The following is a 25,484-nucleotide window of genomic DNA, read 5'->3' as shown; positions in this document are numbered from 1 at the left end:
TCATATTAAAGTTTCTTTTTCATTAGAATTTTCAAGTTCAGTTTCACTAATGGAACGACTCATGGCAAAGGAATTAACAGATTGTGAAGCTTGTTTAGTTCGTTTCCAAATCTTGGAAATACTTTCGAATACAAGTTTCTTATTCTTTGCACGAAAATCATTTACAAAGTACATTAGACCAGCAATTACAAAACTTCCACCAATGATATTACCAATTGTGACTGGAAGTAAGTTTCCAATCAAGAAATCAGAAACTGAAACATTAGCTCCATACAGCATTCCAAGTGGAATGAAGAAACTATTCGAAACTGAGTGATCCCAACCACATGCAACGAAAACAGTAATTCCAGGCCACAATCCAATAATCTTTGCTTCAATACTGGTTGCTGCATTGGCTATAAAGATGGACATGGTCACTAACATGTTACAAATAATTCCACTCAAGACTAAAGAGCCGAAAGTTTTGGAACATTTCGTTTCTGCAAGTTTCATTGCATATTTGATCCAATAGGGGGCATCTGGATCATTTGGAGACATTAAATGAGTTTGGTAGACAAAGAAATACGAAACTAGAAAGGCACCAATCATGTTGAAAGTAAACGAAAGGAGAATATTCTTGGAGAAGTGATAATAGTGTTTGATAAACTTTTTGGTAGCCCATTTTCTAGAGAGTAAACCCAAAACTAGAACCATGCAGTTTCCTGTAAAGAGTTCAGCACCCATCATGATGGTTAAAGTCAATCCTATTGGAAAGACACTTTAGTTCAACAATTATTCGAAATATTTCAATATCAAATTAACAAAACAATCAATTTTCATATCATTCACCATTCAAATTCCATCAAAATTACATAAATTTTCAAAACTTACATTCCAAACATTAACTGTTGAGCTCCAGGATTATTTTTCTGCATTTCAGGATTATTCCCGCCAATTATCATTGAAATTGAACCAGCAATTCCTTTGAAAACACCAGCAAAGAGAGAAAGAATAATGGTCTGATCGAGGGTGAGTTTGGATTTTCTCACACCATCCAGTTTTAACTTATCAATCACTTGGGCAGGAGTGAGAAATCTTGATTGTGCCATTTTTGGAATTGGCTGTGTCTTGGTTGGTGTTGGTTGTACTACAGAAGGAATAGCATCAGGTTGAGATTTTGGTTGAGTATTAACATCGGTGGCTGGATCTGTATTGTAATAATGATAATGATATTGTTGAATAATTGTCTTTCCATGTGTGTCCACCACATGCTCTTGCACTGTGTCCACCACCACTGGATTTGCTGCTGCCGAATACGAGGAATTAATAGACATTTCAAAGTGTTTGTGAGTTTGATGATTCGCGAGTTTTTTTTTCTTGTGAAATTTGCTTCAAAATTGATTTGCTCTCTTTTACCTTCTATGAGGAGAAATTTAGGGAGGTAAAACGCGAAAATATCGTGCAAATGCATAAATTATGATGTTCAACTCCTGTGAGCTGTTGATTGGTGCTGGGAGTTGAGGGACTCCTGAGATAGATTACTGAGGTGCCAGTACAGAAGGTGGTAGTTTAGAAAGTGGTTTTTTGGTAAATTTATTTTATATTAAAGTATTTTGAAGATTCTCTATTTGTGTAAATGAGGGATTGTAAATATTGGTAAAAAAGAAAGTAAAAGTGAAACAGCTCGGCTTAAATATTCAATATTGTTTTATTATAATTTTAATATAAAATTTATATTGGTTCTTTCTTGAAAATTTCCATCTATTCTATTTTACACATCAACATATATATTTCCTTGAATTTTTCTTCTTAAAACAATATATAACATTTTGTATTAGTAATATATTACTGTAATGGTACACAATTGAACAATAGTTATGATGATCAACAAGGATAAGGTTTTCAATTGAAAACCCTCTTCAACTTTTCTTTTTGATTTAATTTTTTTTATTTTCACCTTATTGTAAACTATGAGATGTGTGCTTATTCAGAAAAAACATGGAAATTTTGTTGTTTGTGTTACACTCAAAATGACCAGACTGCCAACATTGCTCATTGTTTACGTATAGCGCAACACAATTCACCTGCCTATTCAGGAAAGATAGTACTAACACATAATACCTTGAAATTATGCTCAAAAAAAATAAGCACCAACATGTTGACCAGACCTTTACCGCTCACTTACTTTTATCTTCTTCTTGTTGTCATTGTTGGATTCTTGACTAATCTTTCAACAGTATCTTCCTTATCGACACCTCCCAATTATTACATACAAACACTGGATGGTTTTTACAATACTTTAGAAAGAGTGGAGGAGGCAAAATATGCCTACATGTTATCCCCCACTGGAATGTGTCTCGGTTTGAATGGTGATTTATTTGTTTCGGATGCTGAGAGACATTTAGTTTTTAGGATTTTTAACACAATGTCATTGGTAGAGGTTTATGCTGGATATGTAACGAGTGGATATAATGGAGATGGATTGAAGGCTGTGGGTACTTTGTTGGATACACCAACAGCTGTATCTGTGAATCCATTAAATGGTGATTTGTTTATTGCTGATTCACTCAACAACAGGATTAGAATAGTTTCGAATAGAACAAGAACAACATCATCTATCGCACATACGTTTAATAATCCAAGAGGTGTTTATGTTTCTGTGAATGGATTTGTTTATATTTCAGATACAGATAATAATTTAATCAAAAAATACGAAATTTCAACATTACAAATTACTGTCATTGGAGGAGGTGGTTATTTAAATGGTGATTATGATGGTGTAGATGCCAAGCTTTTGAAATTACAATCTCCAAAGAATATATTCGTTATTTCTAATGGAAATAAGGATATTGTCTATTTCACAGATGCAGAAAGACTCAAGTCAATTGACGAAAATGGAAATTATAGAATTGTGGATGGAGGAGTGGCTCAATCTAATTTGTAAGTGAATAATTGAATGGTGTAATTAATAACCAATTCAAAGATATGGTGTCTATGTTACTAATGGAGGTGAAATTTACACTTCATCTCAAACTAATAATTTCGTACAAATGAAATTAGTGAATTCTGCCCAAAGTCAAATTTTAGTTGGAGGTTCAGAGGGATACAGTGGCGATAATCAATTATACGATTCTTCAAATACCAAGTTTTATGAACCATCGTCTTTGATTGTCACTCAAAATACAGTAATAGTGGCAGATAAATCGAATAGATGTATTAGAAAGATTGATTTACAAAGCAAAATGGTTTCCACATTATCTGGTGGAATAGTTATTCACCCAAAAGGTGAAAATATTTCTCCATTCCAAATGTATTCAACAGGAACTCCTTCTTTCCCATTCTACCACAATAATGAGTTGTACTTTGTTGACAGTTACTATTACTTACGAAAGGTTTCGAATGGAAAGTTACAAACAGTTTTGGGCTGTCAACCAGAAACTGTTCCCAAGTACAGTGCCAATATTCCACAACGTATTTCTCTCCATATGTTAAATGCATTTTATATTGGAAATGGTGATTTATTAATTTATAGTGATAGTGGTCGAATTTACAATTTCAATTTGGAAAATCAAATTTTGAAATTTGTATTTTCTACCGCGCCATATATTTCTTCTTCCTTGTTGGCTGCAGTTGGAGATTCGTTTGACAATTCGACAATTTTTGTTAGAAATGCTCCTAATTTTGTACTAGCTGTTCAAAATTCAACTGTTTTGTATACTTTACCAATTATAGAAAAAGGGAATGATGGAATTAGTATTTTTCCAAATTTAAGATATCCTAATTGTAATTCAATATTTTCCTATTCGAATGCTGTGAATACTCTGTACGAATATCTCGATTTTAAGAATGGATCAACGTCAGTTATTACTATTCCAATTCCAACAACTTTTCCTTTTAATGGAATTTCCAAGAATGGTAAAAATGCTCTATTTTTTTGGAATGCAGGTCAACTCTATGATTTTCAATTGGAAAACTGTTCACTGAAGAAAATTTCTGGCCTACAAGTCAATGTTTCGAATAATATTCAACCCTTCCATATTACTGGATTCAATGGTGAGAATATTCCAATAGAAAATTCTGCTCTGTAAGTGTTCAATTTATTTCAAATTCAATACGAAACTCGTTTAAAAGATATTTCCCTTCAGCTATCAGACAAAACTCGAGCATTATTGTGACGAATCTTTTTCACATTAGTGAAATTTCGAATAGAAAAATTGCAACCATTGCTGGAATAACCCCAAGTAGCAGAACTTTAAACCCATTTATTTTAATGAGAGATTCAACAAGGAAGATCATCTACTTTATTGATAATAGAACTTTGAAGAAATTTGACGAAACTAGTGGAAAGTCAATCTCTCTCAGTACTTCAATGTTTACAAACCAAAATGCTCCAATAGATACACCCTATTTAACATTGAATATATTGCCAAATGTGGTTAGGAATTATGGAATCTTTTCCAAGTTTGATGGAAAAATCTATATTAAGGACATTTGTAGAATTATTCGAATCGACCCGGAAACTATGAGTTTCGAAAAAATTATTGGAAAGTCGTGTGGTTCGTTTTTGATTGGTGTAAAGGGAACTGATTCGCCTTGTCCAGCATTTAACACTGTAACTGGAATGACCATTGATGATACAAATGGTGATTTACTGTTATCCACACCTTTTTCCATAATTAGATATAATCTGAAAAGTCAATTAATTTCATTAGAATTTGCATTCTCAAATAGAATTCCAATTTCTTCTGATGGAATAATTAGTAACGAAACAAGTACAGGACAAATAACAAATCTTCTCTACCAAGATGGTTATTTCTATTTTTGTACGCCAGAATCCATTAGACGAATCGAAAAGTTATCCGAAACTACTTTTTATTTGAGAACTCTAGTTGGTAATTTCCAAGTAGGATATTCAGGAGATGGAATTCCAGCACTTCAATCATCCTTAGACAATCCTTCTGCTTTCCATGTGAAAAAGAATGGAGATATCATTATTTTGGATGGTGTTGGTACTTGTATTATTCGAATGTATTCGAAACAAAGCGGATTACTGTTGGATATTGCTGGTTCAAGATCTAAAGCCTCAAAATTCAATGGAGATGGATTTGGAACCTATTCAATGTTTACTTTGTTCTCAAGACAAGTTGACTATGACGAAAGTAGTGGAGAAATCTTTCTCATTGATGGCAATTCTTATATTCGAAAGGTTAGTCCCTATTGTCGTGATGAAAACTCCATCTATAATTCTTGGAATAATACATGCGATTCCAAATTGACTTGTAATGGAACATTAGCAATATCTGAAACTGTTTGTAATGGAAATGGACAATGTTCTGATTTTAACATTTGTCAATGTAAGAGTGGATTTGAAGGAGAGTTTTGTGAAATTCAGAAAAGTCAGGATTTTACAGCAACTGGGTTGATCATTGCCATTGTCGTACCAATAGTTGTTGTATTCGTCTTGATTTTGCTTCTTGCATTGATAATTTTCATTGTTGTAATATTCATGTGTTTGGTAAAGAAGAAGAAAAAGCATGAGGATTGTGAAATAGCTGAATTGGAAACTAGAAAGGGTGAACTTTGGGAAAGTACCTTCCTTTCTATTAGTTCAATGATTATCTCATCATCTTCTGGCTCTGATCAATCGAATCCATTTTCCAGATATGGTGATATTTCAAGAATTGGACAAGGAGCTTTTGGAAGTGTTTACAAAGTGCGAGATTTAAAAACAAACAAATTGAAAGCAATCAAGACTGTTAAATTCGAATCATTGACAGATTTGAACACAATTATGAAAGAAGCATCTCAATTAAGTAATACCAAACATCCAAATATTATCAAAATTAATGACTATTTCATTACGAATGATAATTTGTTGATTATTGACATGGATTTTTATGAATTGGGAGATTTATCAAAATTGAAACAAGAAAATTGTGGGGAAGAGATTGTAAAGCAAATTTTGAAACAAATGTTGAGCGCATTGAAATACGTTCACGAAGAAATGGAAATTATTCACAGAGATATTAAGCCAACTAATATTTTTATCAAGAAACTGTCAAGTGACAGTATTGAAATTGTATTGGCAGATTTTGGATTGGCTAAAAAGTATCAAGAAATGTCGGGTCAGTCCTATGCAGGAACTCCTTTCTGTAAGTTGAGAGTTGTTTATTCTAAAATTTTAAACGAAACCTTTCAGATATGAGTCCTGAAGTTGCACTTGGAAGTTCATATTCATTTAACACGGATATCTTCTCTTTGGGAATTTCAATCTATCAAATCATGACCAACGATCTAGCAACATCGATTGGTAACTTGCTAATGGGAAATCAAGCCGAGAATGCACTTAAAATTTTGACGAATCAAATGAAGGAAACAACACACAATGAATATTCTGAAGAATTGATTCGAATAGTTTTGAAAATGTTAGAAAAAGATGCAAAACAAAGACCATCTGCATCACAATTGCTTTCTCTCACTTATTTCAAATAGAAAACGCAATCTAAATGAAAATCTAACCATTTTAATCGTTATCTGTTTTATATTGTACTTTTAGTTCAATATTGATTCATCAATTTTAAATAGTTTACAAATTGAGTTAAAATAAATTGTCTTGTCAAAATAATCAATTCTCAATATTTCCACCATGGCATAGGTCGGAAGTGGTAGAAAGGAAAAGACATAAGGGAGGTGAAATTGATTTTAGTTTTTACAGTCCTTGTAAATTATTTCAGGGAGTGTTACAACATTTTAAACTTGATCTGGATGAGGATATTAAGAGAACACTGCACAAATTTGTGTTGATTAGTGCAGTTTCGTTTTGGGATTTGGATGTGAAATCGAAATTTCAAATTGGAATACCCAGTAAGGAGCTAAAATTCTATGTCAATGATAAAGATTATTCATCTGATTCGTTTCCATTCACTCAATACTCAATGGGAAAGGGTTTAGTAATGATGTTCAATAAGACAAAAAGACTACAGCACCACAGGTTCCCAAGTTGTCTCCAACCTCAGTACTGATGTGGCTCGACGATGCTTAACTTCTCAAATCGGACGGGATGAGGTGCATTCATCGTGATATGGCCGTAGCCACCAACAACTATATTTTCTGAAAGATAAATCTACTACAAAAAGAAGCTCTTCTATTCACAATATAAAATGTGACATTCATACAACTCTTTGCTGGAAATACATAGCACTATAATATCTAAAAATTCAATCATCTTCAATTGAGATAAAGTTAGGATTATGTTTATTCAGTTAGTACATCTCTCAATTCAGAGAATAGTTCTAATCTTTTGATCGGTTTGATCATTACCTTATTGACACCAATTTTAAGAAGGGCATCAATTTCTTCCTGCAGTGAATTTCCTGTCAATGCAAGAATTGGAGTCTTGACTTTACGTTCGTTTCTCAAAATTTTGGCTGCCTCAAAACCATCAATTAGAGGCATGATAATATCTAAAATGATAAAATCAAATTCATGTTCTTCACACTTCTTTAAAGCTTCTAGACCATTTTCTGCTTCTTCACATTTACACATTTTGAGCATATTCTTCACAAGCTTTCTAATAAGCTCATTATCATCTACGACTAGTGCTCTCTTATCTTTTAATAATTCCTCTATTGGTATTTCTTGGGAAGGTTTCTTCACTTCTTGCAACTGTTGCTCTTGATCTGTTTCCGGTACATTAGGATTCAATCGGTGAGGGACAATGACTGTGAAAGTGGTACCTATATTCTTTTCAGAATCAACTCTAATTGTACATCCCAATATGTCTGACAAAAGCTTAGACAATGCAAGACCTATGCCACTTCCAGAAACTTCATGCTGCTTTCTGTGCAGTCTTCTGTAAATTCTGAAAATCTTTGGGATTTCTTCCTTCTCAATTCCTACACCTGTATCTTGAATCTTGAAAATGATATTCTTTTTTGGTTTGTTATCTTCTGTTAAGTTTTCATAAGAGCATACAAGTCGAACACTTCCACTCTTGGTATATTTACATGAGTTTGACATTATGTTTAGAATGATTTGTTGAAGTTTTGTAGCATCAGAGTACAAATTTTGAGGAACAGCGTCATCTATTTGGTAAGAGATGTCAATATTCTTGTCTACTTGATAAATTTTCAACATTTCCACTATTTGCTCTACCTTCTCTCTAATATTAAATGATGACTCAATTACTTTCATGTGACCAGATTCCAACTTTGTTAAATCAATCATGTCATTGATAATGTGTGAAATGAAATCTGAAGATGATGAAATACTCTTAATAATTGATTTTCCATTATCCATATCATCCGAATCTTCGTTATCTTTGAAAATGTCAACTAGGCATTGAACTCCTGAAACAATCACTTGAATTGGATTTCTCAACTCGTGGCTCAAGAAGGCGATAAACTTCATCTTGTCTTTCATGTCTTCCTTTGATGATTCATCAGTTACAGTCACAGAAAAGTAAATCTCCTCCTTGAAAAAGAAACTTGTTACAGAAATTGCAATTGGTACAAGTCTACTAAAATCTTGACTGGAATCTTGTTTCCTATTCATAGAATGATCCTCTACTCCTGTAGGAGAAATTGTTCCTGCAGATGTATTTGGTGAGAGGGGTGTATTTGAAAGAAGTTCCACATAGTTTGTTACTGTTGTCGATGGTGAGTGTGAGGCCATGAGTAAACCGGATGCTGTCCTGTTATTGTCAAAGTTGTTATTATTTCTACATTTGGCCAGAGCCTTACCTCTATACCAACTAACTCCATTAGGTTTACAAACTTCAGACCAATTCAAATGTTGAGTAGAATTGTCTGGAATCAAATCTCTGACTGAAATGATCTGAGATCCATTACCCATATAGGGAATACTAGTATTCGGAGATTGATTAGTAGAAACACCAAAGAATTTTTTTGCACTTGGATTCATAGTAGTAATATTGAGATTTTGATCGAGAATTAAAATACTGTCTTGAACTGCCTTAAATAGAGCCAGAGATAACTCTGCCGACTTTAGCATTTCATTTTCAATTTCTTCAAATAGCGAAATTGGATCTTGATACTCTTCACCATGACTATCTGAAACGCTACTAACACTACTACAAGGACTAGCGGAAAAATTTCTATTTGGGACTCTTCTTTCGTCTTGATCCATTCCATCAACATCATTACTAACATCAATACGTAATGATTTTTTACATTCACCACTTTCGGAATCATTGTCATTACAAACACTGCTAAATGAACTATTTCTACTAACTCTATCATTTACAGTAAAGACATTCCCACTGCTTTTAGACTTTCCTAATTTTCCTAAATAAGCTGCAGGTTTTGAGATTTGAATATTTGAAATGGATGCTCTTCTTATGTGGTTTGCATTGAAATCGAAAGGATGAGGAAGTCTTCCAGGCATGCAAGAAATTGGTGAATCTCCATACTCTCTCCTGAATTTGCTTCCATATGGATTTACAGTCACAGGGGGCATGTTGATATTAGATGTGTCAAAGAATGATTGGCCAGTTTCATTCTCAAAGAGTACAGCATACATTTTCAACATTTGACCAAGGGATTGGGCCCAAGCGACCAGTGATTTTTCCATATCCTCTCTGTATCCTGAAAATCTATTAGATAGTAAAACTACACCGATACATTCCTTTCCATAACATATTGGAACACATATCGAGTTGGAAATTGGAAGATGTCCTGGTGGTAAATTAGTTGTAGAACTCAAATTATTAATAATAATTTGTTGTCTATTGTAACAATGGGCAAATATTGAATGAGGTCCACTTGTTGGAACCTTGTGTCTATATGGAGCTACAAACAATTTGGCAGCCTCTGTTTCAATACCATAAATTCCAATAACTTGTAAATGCACATCATTACTGACATCTGGTGGATTGTTAGTGGTTGGTGAAGGAGAATGAGTTGGTGAATTAGTATTGTAATTTGATTCTTGTTGTTGGGAAGGAGGATTAACTGCTTTCAAAATGATGCAAAATTGACTCGATGTAATGTCTGTTAAGGATTCCGAAATTTGATTCATCAAGGTCCATTCGCTTAATCTCTTATTCTTGGAGCCTAGCATGGATACGAACGCTACTCTGGTAATTTCTAACAGTTTTCGTTCCCATTTCGATGGATCATGATGGTGGTGATGATGGTGATGATGTTCATTCTCATCCCTTATTGAATTGTTGTTGTTGTTATTCATATTATTATTATTATTATTAACGCTTGTATTTACACTCTTTGATGATTGTAAGGTATATTGTGAGAGAGATAATTGTTGAGCAAATGGATCATAAGGTGATTGTCTTCTAGAGTACGACCCTCTACTACTTGCTGTTATCATTTCCATATTATTATTATTGCTAAAATTAGAGGATGAAGGAGGTGGAGAATCGTGGAGAGGTGAAATAGTTCTTACTTTAAGACTTGTTGGAGTGGATGTTGATGGTTGGTTATTATATTCGTTATTCATCATCGCCATCATGGATGTATTAATAATCAAATTATTATTATTGAACCTATTGGAAGATGATTGGTTTTTGCAAATATTTTCTATGGTATCCGGAGTATTGAAGGAAACATGTGCTGATGATGATGACGATGGTATTGTAGAATTTGATGCAAGTTGATTATTGTTTGATGTTGTAGAGAGTGGTGATGTTGGCAAAGATGACGTTCTTGTTGTTGGTTGAACCATGTTTTGAATAAGAGAGGTATTTGTTGATTCCTCTCTCTGTACTGCCTCTGCAATAAAACTAGATAAATTCTGCATTGATGATTCAAGCAGCTCCTTCTTTGTTCTTGTTCCGACCATTCAATCGAAGATAATTAAGCAAAATATCTAAAATTTCTAGATGTTGTTGATTTGGTATTAAAGAAAATAGTGCAGGAGAAGAGGAGGAATTTTTTCCTTTTGGCCTGTTCCTATAAATGATGGTATCGAGATGTTTGGGTAAAACGCAATATTTAATCTTCTAATAATTTTTCTATTACGATTTTAATAAGTAGTGTGACGGTACGTAGCGCAACATTGGTAGTTTCAAGGTGTTCTCTCATGGCCATCACACAATTAGACCACTAAGAGTTATTGATAATCACCTTTGGTGTTTTGACAAAAGAGGGTTTGATTCAATTAAGGAAGAATTGATTCTCAAGTGTTAGAAATAAATAACAATTATACACTTTGAGTAGTTTAAATATTACTATTTCAATTATTCCACTACTAATAGAACCTATCATTTCAATAAATTATTCAAATATTTAATCATATTATTTAACTGACTCTGGTCCTTTTACATGACCTTAATAGAGCTTATCCATTCTGTTGAGACTCCTCAAGAAAATTGTCGTTTTCGTGAAATTTTCCCTAACATGGTGGGGAATTACGAAGTGCTCCTAAGCTGTGGTTTTCTTGATAGACAAGTTTACACAATATCAAGCATTAAAAAACGACAAAAAGTGTGAACTGCACCTCCTCTTCTTCCTCTATTAAATTATCATGAAGGTTGTCGATATCTTGCTGTTAGCCATTACCGCCTTACTTGTTTGTTGTTTGACCAGTCCAGCAGCGGCTGTATTTTCTCCAATGAATCAATTAATTCAATTCAATCCTATTGGAGCCAATCAAACTAACGGAGCTCTTCCAACATTTACATTCTGTCTTCCACCATACACAGATTCGAGGAGTGCTTTTGATATTGGTTTCAACGCAACTTGCCTCGATTCTAGAGTAATTCAATTCATGATGACAGTAGGCTCCAATTCATTGGAACGTTCTCTTGCCTCCAAATATGCCATCATTAAGAGCTTGAACTTTATCGGGCAACAACAAGTGATTCCTCCAGTTTTGAATTGCACAGAAAGTGTGAATTGTACTAATAATGCAACAGTAATTTCTGATGGTTTTATGAACAATTCAACCAATAGCACAAAAGCAATCAATAGTACTGTTGTATTGGACCCTGTCATTGCTGTTGCAACCAAGACAGTAGTGACCGAACCAGTCAATACCAAATTTACTTTCCGTCTTCCTGAAGATGTTTTCACACCACTGGGAAGTAGAAAAGTTGAACTTGTTGATAGTTTAGGTGAGAAGGTTTTTGTCAATTCTAGTTCCTTCTCTTGTCTCATCAAGGATTATATCACTGGCAACTCAATGATTATTCCCTCAAGAGTGAGAGGAAGTGTTGAAAATTACCTCGTCGTTGATTGTACTGTTGATGAAATAACAAGATGTGCTCTCAAGAATGACAAACTCTTCAATTATGATATGTATTTAGTTGCTGAATATTTCTTTGTTCAATATGAAGAAGTTTCCAATATCAAGGCAGAGAAGAAAGTTGAAGTTGAAGCTTGCTTGTCTGAAGGTGTTCCAAAACTCTTCTCCATCAAAGTACCAGGCCAAACCTATCTTTCCATCAAGAAGGACGAAGGTGAAGAATTTGATGTTTACATGAATATTGGTAAACCACTTCTCTACAGAGACTCTGAATTTGTTGATTATGAAAATGAAATTGAATTTGAGGATAAGAGTCCAGAAATTGCCTACCTCTACAATGGACATGATGATGAAGAAACTTTCTACATGGGAATTTCAGGCAAGGGTTGTGTAGAAATCAAGATGAAATTCGTTAAAAATCCAGAGACTGTCAATTATCTTCTGATCCTCGCTCCAACAGTATCCATCATTGCCTTCCTGTTATTAATTGTTATTGTATTGTCAGTGTTGGTTTATCTTGTCTTGTTCACCGATTTTTGTATGAAGAGATCAATGAAGAAAGGACTTGACAATTCTACCGAGATGAATCAACAATTATATTATAAAGCATAATTTGTTGACTTGAACCTGTGTGACGATTGTTATTATTGGTTTGCAGAGTGGTAATTTACATTATGTTGAAAAGTTGTTTTTATTTGACAGTGTGATTGCCGCGCTCTTTTTGCTTTATACTCGTTGCATCTAAAAAATGCCACCTTCAACAAAAAAACCTCGAAAAAAAATGTGGTTCTCGCACTCGTCAAAATCCACATTGAATACAAAACATCATGAATGCGAGAATTTAATAGCTGCTGCTACAAGAAGACAAACCAAATCATCTCTTGTTAAGCCATCATTCGTAGTAATTTTTATTGTTTCACTCATCTTTTTAGCACTCGCTCGTCCTTCCTACCAACATGAAACATCTAAAAATTCCCCAATTTTATTAAACAGAGTTAGTGCTTTGATAACATGGAACAGTGATGGTATTACATTGAAAGCCAACACTGTAGGATTGAACGAGGATGACAAACAAAATTGTTTTTATTGGAGTACTCTCCATCCTGATTTAGTATCATTGGTTCCTGTTGATAATATCGAGACTTCTTCCTCTGATGATTCTAGAATTATTAGTTGCTCTCAAGAAATTCAAGTAAGTATTTGTTAATGGATCGAATTGATGGAATTTTAATTTCAATTATTAAATTATTATATTATGATGATGACAAAAATGTGTGGAATACAATAATATTAATAACAATGTTGTGTGAAATATAATAATATTATACAACAACAACAACAACAACAGGTCATTCCAAAAGGTCATAACACAAATACCAGAGTTGCTATTGTCAAAGCATCTAAATATCCACCATCCCTTCAAACATCATCATCTCCATCAGCTAGTTGTGAAGTTTTCATCTCCTCTATTGACAAGATTAAATTGCAAACTACTGTGAGAAAGCTTACTATTGGAGAACTTGAAACATTGCAAGTTGACGCCTTTGATAATGAAGGAAATCTTTTCAGCTCATTGACAGGTTTGAGTTTTATTTGGAAACAAGAAGGTTTAAAGACCTCAAAGAAGCAGTATGTATTAGTAGTTTTTATAGTATTTCTAAATATTTTACTATCTATTCAATTTTGATGGTACTTCATTGTCATCATTTAATAATTTTATTAATGATAATAATAATATTAACAACAACAGAGGCAACATTGAATTAATTGATATTAATGATGAATCTGTTCATTTCTTTGATGAAAAGAAGAGAATCAAGAGAAGTGTCGGAAGTCATGATGTTATTGTTGCTAGAGGATTGTTATCTGGTGAAGTTTTGGTATCCGTCTCTCTCAGAACAACAACAGGAGAAATTCAAGTATTACAAGATAGTGTTGTTATTTCTGTTGTCGATAGCTTTTTATTACAGCCAGACACTGAATTGAGAGTTATCCCAGGTGCAGTCATTCCATTCAAACTCTTCATTAAACAAAATGGAAAGTCACAAATGGAAATTGCCATGCCAGATGCCAAATATACTTGGTCATCAAGTAATGGTACTGTTGGTGAAGTTGAAAAAACTAAGGGTATTTTCAAGGCATTCGATCTCGGTGATACCAATGTAAATGTTGAGGATGTTACATTTGCTTTGAATAGAGCCACTGCTCTCGTTCATGTTGTCAAACCAGCATTCATCAAGATTAATATTTCTCCTAAGAAACTCCAACTCTATAGAGGATATGATTATATTGTTAGAAATTTCAAGAATTCTCTCAATACTGAACATACCAGTCTCGTTTTGGATAATGACTATGAAGTCAAGATTGATTTATTCGATCAACAATATCAAAAGATTTATATTACCGAGAATCTCAAATTTAAATTTGAAATTGAATCAAGTGACAGTGAACCAATCACTATTCTTGAAAGATCTGCCAATGAAGACTTGTTTGTTGTCAGAGCTAAAAAGTTGTCTGATGTTGTTTTGAGAGTAACATTGAAGACTGCTGACTTGTCTTCTGACATTTTCCCAGGACACAATGACGAAATTGAACTCACTCATACCAAGTCCATCTCTATCCTTCCTAGAGTTAAGATTGATATTCCTGATGAAGTTATTTATTTACCAAGTGATAGAAATGTTGAACAAATGTTTATTCTTAGTGCTCAAGGTGGAAGTGGCTTGCTTTCATGGACTTCATCTTCTCCTTCTGTCTCACCATTCGATATTAGATCTCAAAAGGAAGCCAACTCTGTTTTGGGTCTTCTTGTTGCCAAGAAGGATGGTAAAGCTGATGTCATTGTTTTCGATCAACAAAACTTGTACAATGGTGATGCTCGTGCCGTTTCTGTTTCACCATTGCATAGTTTAGTTTTTGAAAAGGGTACTAGAGAAGTTGTACCATCTCAATCACTCTGTTTGCGTGCTAAAGGTTTAGATGTTGATGGAAATGTTTTCCACAATATTTCTAGTCTCAATTTTGAATGGAACATTGTTGATACCAATGTTTACAATATTATCTCTCAATCTTGCAAATCTTCTAAGAATTTAGATGCTGAAATTTATCTTAATGCCATTTCAGAAGGTTTCACATCTGTCAAGATCCGTTATCAAAATGGAAAGATTCAAGAAAAGACCAATGTTGCTGTATTCCCACCACTTGCTGTCACTGAACCATCACCAAAGAAATACAAGGTATTCCTCATTCCTTTGGGTGCTACTGCTTCATTGAGTGTTGAAGGTGGTCCACAACCATGGGATAGCTACGTTAAGGGAGAATCTGTCATTGTCGATAATATTGTTACTGAAGATCCAGACCGTCTCAAGGTTTCAAAGAGCAGAGCTTCTGACATGTACAGAAAGAGAAGCTTCTCTATTACATGTCTTGATTTTGGAAAGCAAATTTTGACAGTTGAAATTAAGCACAATATTCCTGCTGAAGATGCTCTTCCAACATTGACCAAACTTGATATTCACTACTCTTGTCAAAAACCAGAAAGTATCAAGGTTGTTCCACTTGATCCAAAGACCAAATTGGAATTGGGTTTAATTTCCTCTCACATTATTAGAGTTTACAGTGTTAGAAATAATCAAACTGTTCCAGCTGTAATGAACGCCTATGACAGTGAAGAAAATCTCTTCGTTACCACCTCCACTTTACAAGATGAATGGGAACTCAGTCACCATGATATTGCCAAAATTTCCAATAAGGAAGTATATCCAGGACACAGATTGTTGGATATTTATGAAAAGGAAGGTTCTGTAAACTTGAGAGGACAAATTATTGGATATAATAAGGATGAAGTCAAGAAGTACGTCTCTTATTCTATCATGAATTCAGCTATTGCAGCATTCTCTAAACCATTAGAGGATGAAATTGAACTCAGAATTGCTCCAAATATTTACCTCAATCCTGCTAGTTATCTTTTATTCAGAAATCGTAAAGTTAGTCTCACTCTCCAAGCTACAGGTGGTTCTGGTAGATATGACTTTTCTCATAACAATACTGACGTAGCAACATTGGCTCCAAAGGGTTCAACTGCTGAACTTGTTGGTCTTGTTCCAGGTTATGTTAGAGTTGATGTTTTTGATACCTTCTCCAAACTCAGCCCAGCTGCTAGTAGTTTTGTTAAAGTTGCTGATGCTCACCATGTTGGTTTAGATGGTGAAAGATTTGTCGAAGTTGACAATTATGTTACTGTTAAATTGAGCGTTTCCGATGAAACTGGTGCCAATTTCCCAGCTTCTCAACACTATGCCATGCAAACTTCTATTGAAGTTGACACTCCAAACACAATCTCACTCAAACAATCTGAATCTAATCCAGATGAATATGTTTTGACTGGTAGAAGAGTTGGTGTTGTTAAACTTGTTGCTAGTGTTCTTAATAGTGATGGAAGAAGAGTTTATAGTGTTCCATTTATGGTCAATGTTTATGAACCAATGAGAGTTAATCCACCAGAGCTTGTCTTGATTCCAGGTGCTAAATTCCAAGTTAAGGTTACTGGAGGACCAATTGAAACACCAAGTATTGCTACAATTTTCAAGTTTAAGGAAGATCACAAGTTTGCCTCTGTTGATGCTAGAGGAATTGTTACTGGTGTTACTTATGGTGAACAATTACTTGTTGTCGAAAAGATTAGTCTCATCAAGAATTCAGTTGTTTATGCTAGAAAGACTGTTCCAGTTCGTGTTGTTCAACTTGTAGGTATCAAACTTCCACAACCACTCTTTGTTTTTGAAGGACATCATATCCCTGTACCTGTTTATGGTCTCTATGATAATAAGCAACTCTTGTCTCCTCTCTTTATGCAATCTCCATTCTTCCAAGTCTCTGTCTCTTCTGCTGAACAAGAAGTTTCAATTATCAATTATCCACAAAGCCAAACTGGTCACTCTGTTTTTATTACTGGCTCTAAGATTGGTAAGACTCAAATCTCAGCTAGTGCCTCATTCCAACATCCACAACTTTCAAGCTGGCACCATACAACCAAGTCTGATATTCAAGTTGATGACAAGTTGAAATTATTAGATTTCCCACACAAGGATCTCATTCTTGCTCCAAGATCTGCTACTTTCCGTTTGAGAACTAATAAGGATAATTTATCAGTTCAAAAATACACTATTGCCAAGACTGATGAATATGATAATCTTATTGCTGTCAGTAAGAACGGTGATATTGTTACTCGTGAATCTGAGGGTATCTCTGTTGTTATTGTTGAAGAAATTTCCACCGGTCAAACTGTTGCTCAAAAGGTTGCTGTTCAAAATCCACACTATTTGGCAATGTCTTTGAGTGAACTCCAAACTAAATCATTTGATTATGACTTCCAAGTCCCAATTGGTAGTGAGTTTGAAATTCCACTCTCTGCTCTTGGTATTCGCGGTGAAAAGTTTGCTTCTGTTAGTGGTATTGATATTAACGTCCGTATGAATATTCATGATATTGTTAGTGTAAAGGTTGATGCTCAAAAGGAAGCCATTGTTGTCTACTCTAATTCTCTTGGTAATACAACTGTTGAATTGAGTGCTCCAGAATTGAAGCAACCATATTATTGCAGAATTAGCGTTGTTTCAAGTGTTGTTGACACACTCTCCTCAACTGCCAAACTTCACGTTGGTGACTCTGTTACTTTTGTTTCTGAAAAGGCTGGTAAATGGGAAAGCTCTGATTCTAGTGTTATTAGTGTTGATTTGAACGGTGTAGGAACTGCTCACAAGGTTGGTTCAGCAACTGTTACTCTTAAATCAGGAAGAACTACCACCCAAATCCAAGTTAACATTGTCAGAATTGCTCAAGCTAAGATTTCCCTTTCAAGTATTGAACTTAGTTCTGGTGTTGATCCAGTGAAACAAGTACCAACCCGTATTCCACTCCATCTTTTGGATAACACAAGTCAAGAAGTCAAATTCCCACACGATTCCAGAGTAAGACGTAATTATAATGTACAATGTGAATCTACTCAAAGCTGGTTGGAAGTTGTTGGAACTGAAAAAGTTGGTGATAAGTATGAATGTTTAATCAAACCAAGACGTGACTCTTTCCTTAACGGTGAATTGAAGCACTTGTCAACACAAGATATTAACTTGTCTGTCAAGGTCAACTTTGGTGAAAATGCCAAGTCATACACTCTCACTACTACTCCTATTACTGTTAGATTTGTATCCAATGAAGCCCGTCAACCAGTCAGAGAACACGTCCACACTGACAATACCGAAGATGAATCTGCTGGTTATTTGACTTATATCATCCTTTCTCTTATTATTGCAGTTTTGGGCTTTGTGGTTTATGGATCAATGAACTCTGGTGTCCAAAGACCAACCATTAAAAGACCATCTGCCCAAGCTCGTTCTGGAATGGACATTATGAATAATACTCTTATTGGAAATCAAGAAAGAGATGTTATCAGATCCAATCGTCCTTTCACTCACAGCAATAACTCTAGATTTGCCTACAAGACTGGTGCTAGATCAACACCATCCTATGCCTCTCCATATTACAGCGAATCAGATTAATTAGTTACACATCTCCTTTTTTGTATAATCCCTTTTTTATTCCCCGCCTACCCACTACAATAACCCTCCTCTTATTTATAACCAATAATAAACACACCATCATTAAAAGTATGCATTATGCTTCGCAGCAAAATAGTTTTCGCTCGCAATCAACAGGTATCACCAACAGTCAATCAATACCTATTAATGCTTTAAACCTTTTGCAACAACTCGAACGCAAATAAGAAATACATTGTGACTTAAGAGTTTATTTCGTGTTGATGGGCATCAACATTCCTACAGGAGAGCAAATTCAAATCAAAAGAAATTTCCAAACATCTACACTAGCATCAGACAATTTACAAATTTACTGAGGAAACTCTAAAAACATCATTAGGTATATAATACAAACATAAGCGCACATTCATGAAATTAAAGAACAAGGTAACACCAACCTCACAAGAGGATAAACAAGCCATAATGGATAAGAATCAAGAAACAAGTTCCTACACAGGAGGCTCAACTAAGGGAACTTCCATCAAATTTTGTATGATTGTCATGGTATCTGGTTTACTCTTCCTCAGTGTTTTGATCCTATCTGCCATTTGGTTGGCAAGTTTTTCTCCAACAGTTGTCAGTTTATCATCAACAGTGAGAGACGAAGAGTTTTCAACCATTGTCAAATATGCAGAGCAAACACTCAAAGAAGTTAATGTATTGAATGAGGCCATTAAACAACAATTGGCAACTGATGATTATTCGTATGGAAATTTCGATTATTTGGAGAGGATTATGTTTGCAGGCTACAAGGTAAGCAAAGTTTATTGATTCCTATTCTCATATTCAAAATATGAAAAATTCATGAAAATTAATGAAATACCTTCAAATTGCCATTAGTCATCTCAAAAACATTTGAAGGGAATTACAATTTCCTCATATGTGGGAGGTACAGATAAAACATGCTTTGGATCAATTGAGTGGGGAGATTATTTGGCCACTTTTAATATCACATCAACAGCTCAATTAATCTATTATTGCGACAACATTACCAATCACGAACAGTGTGTTAGAAATTCTAATCCAGACGAAACCAACAAGCCATTCGATGTGAGCTATCTCGTTGAGGTCTGTGATGCTAATCCAGGTCAACAAGTTTTTACATTGAGTTATGCTGACATTTCAATGCCTCAATACACATTCATCACTTCCATGAATTGTGTCGTAAATAAGAAACTTCCTCTTCCTAACGGACACAATTTTCACTATTATCAAGCAAATGATTTGACAGTGTCATCGATTTCAGACTTTTTGAAAGAAAGAATTGCATCCATTACTGGATCTTTAGGATTTATTGTGGAAACTGAAACTGCTTATTTGATTGCAGGTAAGTTACATAAATTTTTATTGTAAAGTTTATGGGAAATAGTTGACAGAGAGGAAGTTACAATTTCAGATTGGAAATCAGATGGATCATTAGATAGAAAAACACCAACCGATGTTTCAGATACCAAAATCAACGCAATTTCTCAAGCTATTCTTGATCATTATTCGAATGATTGGACTAAAATAACTTGCAATGAAATGCAAGTTCTCGAACGTAGTGGACAATACATTTCCATATATAGATTGTGTACTAGCTCAAAAATTGATTGGATATTAGTGTTGAGTGTCCCTCAATGGAATTATTTAGGATCGACAATTTTTGCAATTATCTGCTCATTGATTGGTAGTGTTCTCATCATTTCGGTTGGTTTAGTCTTGGGAGTTGTTGTTTCCTTAAAAGTTGTCAAGCCGTTTTATAATTTGATAGAGTTATTCGAAAGTGTTGCTAATATGGATTTGGATCAACTTCACATTATTCCAAGTTCATTCTCAGAAGTGAAACAATTACAAGGACATTTCATTTCCATGGTCAACCGAATCAAACTTTACAAGAGTTTTATTCCAGCTCACTTACTTTCAGAAATTGAAAATGTAGATGGTATCCAAGAATCAGACAGTGAAGTAGACGAATCTTTCCGAAAGAATTCCAGAACTAAAGTCTACGGAGGATCTTCGCACAACATGTCAAGTCAGGAAACTCAATCAGTGGGAAGTTCTAATTCCAGTAAAGGAATTTCTCATAAAGCAAGATCCTCAAGGAAAGTATATAAGAATGATAGAAGCAAGTTTTCCTTGTATATGGAACAGAAGAAGGTAACTTTCGTCCAGATTCATTTTAATGGATTTACTGAATGGTTGCAAAATATGAATCCAAACGAAACTATTGAGCTAATGTCAGATATTTTTGAACAGATTAATAGTGTGAGTAGAAGTTTGACAGGAAACGTTGGAAACTTTGAAAATGAATCAATCACCATTTCGTTTAACTCTTCGAATAATCAGACGAATCATGAAGAAAAAGGAGTTGTCGCTGCCTCAACCTTATTAAACAGTTTCAAGAAGAATTCACAATTATTGGATTTAATGTCATTTAAAATTGCAGTTTTATCACAATCTTCCTATTGTGGAAATATTGGAACGAACGAATTGAAAAACTTTACAATAATTTCGAGCGCCAAACAAAATTTGGATCAATTGACTCAAATTGCAATTCAACTGAATGTTAGTATTGTAGTAAGTGAGAAGATTAAGGAAAAATGTGAACAATTGTTCCAAATCAGATATGTAGATTCCAAAGAATTACTAGACGAAACTAATTTAAACTCGCTCAATGGAAAAACTGACGAATACAAGACTCCAAATACTGGCGTGCTAACAAATATCTATGAATTGGGATCTTCTTTGAAAGTGAACGACGATGAGGTAAGTCCTTTTCTGTTTTTGACCTTTCCAATAACTTTTTGTGTTAAATTTCGAATGTGTTGATTAAACTGATTCAAAAACAAAGTGGATGTACGAACTCCAAGAAAAGAACAAACAATCTCAATGGCATGATTATCTACAAGCATCCAGATTATTCCTACAACAAGATTACAAACAAGCTTATTCGATTCTTCAAACTTTCTATCAACAAAATCCACATGATGGACCTACACTTCATTTACTAAGACAATGTGAAAGCAAAATGTAATTGTGTTTCATGTAATTCCAACAAGAACTATTCGAAAGGATTCTTCAAAAGTATCGTCTAGCATTTTTTTCATTCCAAAAATGTAGATTCAATTCCCACAACGAAATTTGTGAACGAGTCCATATGTGAACGAATAAACCAGATTTTTCATTGCATTCTTTTATGGCTGCCTATTCTAATGACTTTCCATGGCCAAATTCGTTTGTTGGATTGCAAATTTGTTTTGGGAACGATTTGAAGAGTGAACACAATTACTCATCATCACTGGGCGGAAGTCAATGGGAAGAGTTAAGTTGTAAAAAAACAAGACGAATAGTTTCTGCTGGTTTCTAATAGTTTTTCTTTTTGTTATTCGAAAGACTTTGACCTAATAGAAAGTGTGATTGCGGAGTTGAATAATTTTATTGCCAAAGGTCGAAAGGAATTAACTTTACAATATCCTTGATGCTTTCCTTTTCAAGTTCCGCACTATCCGAAAATTAATAATTATAATTTATATTCGAAAGATCGAACCAACATGCCAAATAGTATAGAAAACGAGTCCAGCATGGCCACAGTTGTGCCCTTTTGCATTTCAACAGGACGAATCTCTTCCTTCTCATCTAACAATTCGAAAGAAAAAAAGATGAAACTCCACAGTTTCGTATTTGCTTGCATTTCAAGCATTTTCATCATTTTATCACTTGCAAACTTGCTAAATCATCCTATTCGATTGGATAATTGTATTTCTACTTCATCTGCATTTGTAAATGGTCAAATTTATCAATTTTCCACCGAGTTTACCAAAAATATATCCGAGAGTGTTTACTATTCGAATGACGATACGAATTATAAGAGTTCTACCATAAATGCAAGCACTACCATTAGTTATGTTTCATTGAGTTATGAACACGGACAAGGAACAATTTCTTGGAAGTTTCTATTTGATGAACATGTCGAAAGTTTGCACGAAACGAACGAAACACTAAGTTTTTACTATTTTAGAATCATCCATAATAACTTACTTTCCACAAAATATCAAAATTCACTCTTTCTTCCTTCCAGAACTTCTCTCCTTCAAGAATATCCAATTTCTGTCATTCAAACAAAAAGTGGAATGGATTTGACATATGAAAAGATGGTTTTTCATATAAATGGAACGACAAGTAAGAATGCATTCATGAATTCTACCAAATACTTGGATATTCCAGAGTTGTTTACAAATTCCTATGCAATTCAATGGTTTCTAGTCAAACTCGACCTTGCTGATATTAGAAACAAGATTGAAAGTGGAATGTTTAGTCAAGAATTGGTGAATGCTTTCAACGATTTACAAGCACAAGTTCCTTCTAAGAATCTAAACTACAACTTTACTACCATTCAACAGCTGAATCAATCTGTGAGCATAGATACAGTGTTAACAAGCTCATCCATCAATAATATTTGTGGATCCACGTCACCTGTAGTTGCATTTTCATGGAATTCATGGAAATTATGGTTCGTACTATGCATGGTCATCCTAATGCTAGTCTGTCTGGTTGTTTCTCTTTGGAGACCTTACTTTATTGTGGTTATGACACTTGTCATTTTTAATCTGGCAGGTATTGTCAGTGTTACAGATGCCTTAAGTGGTTTTTCCAACACTGGTACTCTCATCGTTGCTCTCCTCTTCCCAATCGTCAAACCATTAAGTGAAAATACCCTAGTTTTGAAATTTGCCAGACTTTTATTTGGTTCCCCATTGAAATTCAAAAATTCCAAAAACAAATTTCTCAATTTTATTTCACTCATACCACCAACTTTAAGAATTTGTTTTGTTTTTACCATTTTTAGTGCATTTGTATCGAATACTCCAGTTGTGGCCACAGGAATTCCTATCATTATGGAATGGGCAAGGACACACAAACTTTCACATACCAAATTTCTCATGTCACTTTTATTCGCAACAAATGGAGGTGGATTGTTGACATATATTGGAACTTCAGCAAGTATTGTTGCAAATGGTATCTATACTCAATATGGTTACACTCCTTTATCCTTTTATGAGTTTGTTTATGTTGGCGCCATTTTATGTTTCATTACAATTATTTATTGTTGCACTTATACATTGTGGATTGTTCCTAATGAAGGAGTGACTTCAAAGTTTAATGCTTCAAAGGTTACTTTTGCTCATAAAAGTAAAAAGGAACGTGCAAGAGAAGTTGTGAGAGAACATTCGGAAACTTTCGTTACCATTGTCAAGATGGAATATTTGGCTTCTCAACCAAAGTATTCGAAAGGTAAAACATTATTTGAAACTTTGAATGGAAAGACCAAAGTCAAAGCCATGTCAGAGTTGGGAATAGGCAACTTGGATTTGATTGAAATTTTGAGAGAAAAGAAATCAACCAATCAAGTTGAATTGAGCAGTGTACAATCTTCAAGTCAACCAACAACTTCAAGCGAACCAAATGTAATTTCCAATGGAGAATCTATTGAAATTAAGGTAGAAGAACCTAAGGAAAGTCCAGAGCAATCCACAAACTCTTCAAATAGCTCTACTTCTTCGAATACAATTATTCCAGCAACAAACGAAACTGTTGCTGGGCTTGAAAAAATTTCACCAGTTCCTTTAGATCTAAAATTGGAAAGTTCTGATATTTTGGTTTTCCAAGGAGCTCCTCAATTAATTTTACGTTTGCATTCACTTGTGTATGATGGTTCTGAAATTGAAAAATCAACTTTTGAAAGTTCTGAATCAGTCAACCAAAAAGAAGAACCTAAAATGGCAACAGGTCAAAGCACTACTTCCTTTTTGAGTGTTGAATCTCCAATGGAAGAAGGAAGAATTTCACAGAGCAGTTGCGTGGCTTCTTCAACATCTCAAGACCATTTAATTGATTCACCAACAACATCACCACAAGCTGAAAATCCAGTCACTAATCAATTACATCATAATATCAAGAAGAATTATGGAGATGCAGCTCTCTCCAATGAAAAATCTAAAACTAATCAATCTGAAATTCAAGAAAATGAACCTGAATTCTTCCAGGTTGTTATTGGAGCTTCAAATCCATGTTTAGGAGAAACTTATTTGGAATTCGAAAGAAGATATCAAGTCAAAGTATTAGCCATCAGACAAGTTGGTTCCTCCTCAATTGATACTAAAGAAACCAACGATAAGGATTCACACGTCAATTGCAAAACAGTATATTGTGGTGATACTATTCTAATTTTGGGTAAAAGTGTTTTCTACCATAATAATCATGACAATTCAAAGGATTTCTATCTCATTACAAGATTTAACGAAATCTCACCAGATTACAACCAATTCAAACAAAAACCATTTCTATTCAGAATTCCCTTCACTAAAATCATTTTAGATTTGTGGTGGTGGGAACATTGGATTTTCCCATTCTTTTTAGCAATGATTGGATGCGCCATTGCTGGATTTCCAATGGTTCAATGTACACTTGTGACATTCTGTGCAGTCGTTGCATTTGGATTGATAACACCAACGAGAGCAGTTGATTGTGTGGAATGGAGATTAGTGACATTGGTTGGAGCATCTTTTGGAATTGCGGCAGCAATTACTCAAAGTGGAGTTGCTGAGGCATTGACTGAGATTTTGAGATTGATGAACATGCCAACACTTTTATTACCTGCTTGTATTACTTTGATATCATTAGTCATTACCTCTGTCATTACAAATAATG

General features: G+C 34.3%; 7 protein-coding genes across 7 annotated transcripts in view; 4 read left to right on the top strand and 3 right to left on the bottom strand.

The window, feature by feature from the left end:
• NAEGRDRAFT_68315 (uncharacterized protein) lies at nucleotides 1-1,313 on the bottom strand (the record flags this gene model as incomplete). The annotated part of the gene is made up of 2 exons (XM_002676279.1): nucleotides 1-757; nucleotides 871-1,313. 2 exons carry the CDS (start codon nucleotides 1,311-1,313, stop codon nucleotides 1-3), a joined length of 1,200 nt encoding a protein of 399 aa, XP_002676325.1.
• A 4,277-nt stretch (nucleotides 1,314-5,590) lies between these two features.
• NAEGRDRAFT_34130 (uncharacterized protein) lies at nucleotides 5,591-6,471 on the top strand (the record flags this gene model as incomplete). The annotated part of the gene is made up of 2 exons (XM_002676372.1): nucleotides 5,591-6,131; nucleotides 6,179-6,471. The coding sequence occupies 2 exons, from the start codon at nucleotides 5,591-5,593 to the stop codon at nucleotides 6,469-6,471; spliced, it is 834 nt and encodes a 277-aa protein (XP_002676418.1).
• Nucleotides 6,472-7,233: 762 nt separating this feature from the next.
• Nucleotides 7,234-7,584, bottom strand: NAEGRDRAFT_5286 (uncharacterized protein; the record flags this gene model as incomplete). Its single annotated transcript, XM_002676278.2, has 1 exon — nucleotides 7,234-7,584. A coding segment is annotated over one exon (351 nt), but the record flags the coding sequence as incomplete, so codon positions are not given.
• A 1-nt stretch (nucleotide 7,585) lies between these two features.
• On the bottom strand, nucleotides 7,586-10,797 carry NAEGRDRAFT_49570 (uncharacterized protein; the record flags this gene model as incomplete). Its single annotated transcript, XM_002676277.1, has 2 exons — nucleotides 7,586-7,658; nucleotides 7,766-10,797. 2 exons carry the CDS (start codon nucleotides 10,795-10,797, stop codon nucleotides 7,586-7,588), a joined length of 3,105 nt encoding a protein of 1,034 aa, XP_002676323.1.
• A 684-nt stretch (nucleotides 10,798-11,481) lies between these two features.
• Nucleotides 11,482-18,859, top strand: NAEGRDRAFT_79981 (nucleoporin 210; the record flags this gene model as incomplete). Its single annotated transcript, XM_002676371.1, has 4 exons — nucleotides 11,482-12,739; nucleotides 13,050-13,393; nucleotides 13,550-13,830; nucleotides 13,952-18,859. 4 exons carry the CDS (start codon nucleotides 11,482-11,484, stop codon nucleotides 18,756-18,758), a joined length of 6,690 nt encoding a protein of 2,229 aa, XP_002676417.1. The 3' UTR covers nucleotides 18,759-18,859.
• Nucleotides 18,860-19,217: 358 nt separating this feature from the next.
• NAEGRDRAFT_68311 (uncharacterized protein) lies at nucleotides 19,218-21,810 on the top strand (the record flags this gene model as incomplete). The annotated part of the gene is made up of 4 exons (XM_002676370.1): nucleotides 19,218-19,547; nucleotides 19,635-20,121; nucleotides 20,164-21,542; nucleotides 21,628-21,810. 4 exons carry the CDS (start codon nucleotides 19,218-19,220, stop codon nucleotides 21,808-21,810), a joined length of 2,379 nt encoding a protein of 792 aa, XP_002676416.1.
• A 625-nt stretch (nucleotides 21,811-22,435) lies between these two features.
• NAEGRDRAFT_68310 (uncharacterized protein) overlaps nucleotides 22,436-25,484 on the top strand; it is a gene marked incomplete at both ends in the record, with an annotated part of 4,029 nt that continues 980 nt past the window's right edge. Inside the window, one exon of the mRNA XM_002676369.1 lies at nucleotides 22,436-25,456. Coding sequence (XP_002676415.1) covers nucleotides 22,436-25,456 — 3,021 coding nt within the window. The remainder of the gene's footprint in view (nucleotides 25,457-25,484) is intronic.

The sequence above is a fragment of the Naegleria gruberi genome (assembly GCF_000004985.1).
Source record: "Naegleria gruberi genomic scaffold NAEGRscaffold_28, whole genome shotgun sequence".
NCBI lineage: Eukaryota > Heterolobosea > Eutetramitea > Acrasida > Naegleriidae > Naegleria > Naegleria gruberi.
This window is presented reverse-complemented; position numbering and strand designations above follow the sequence as displayed.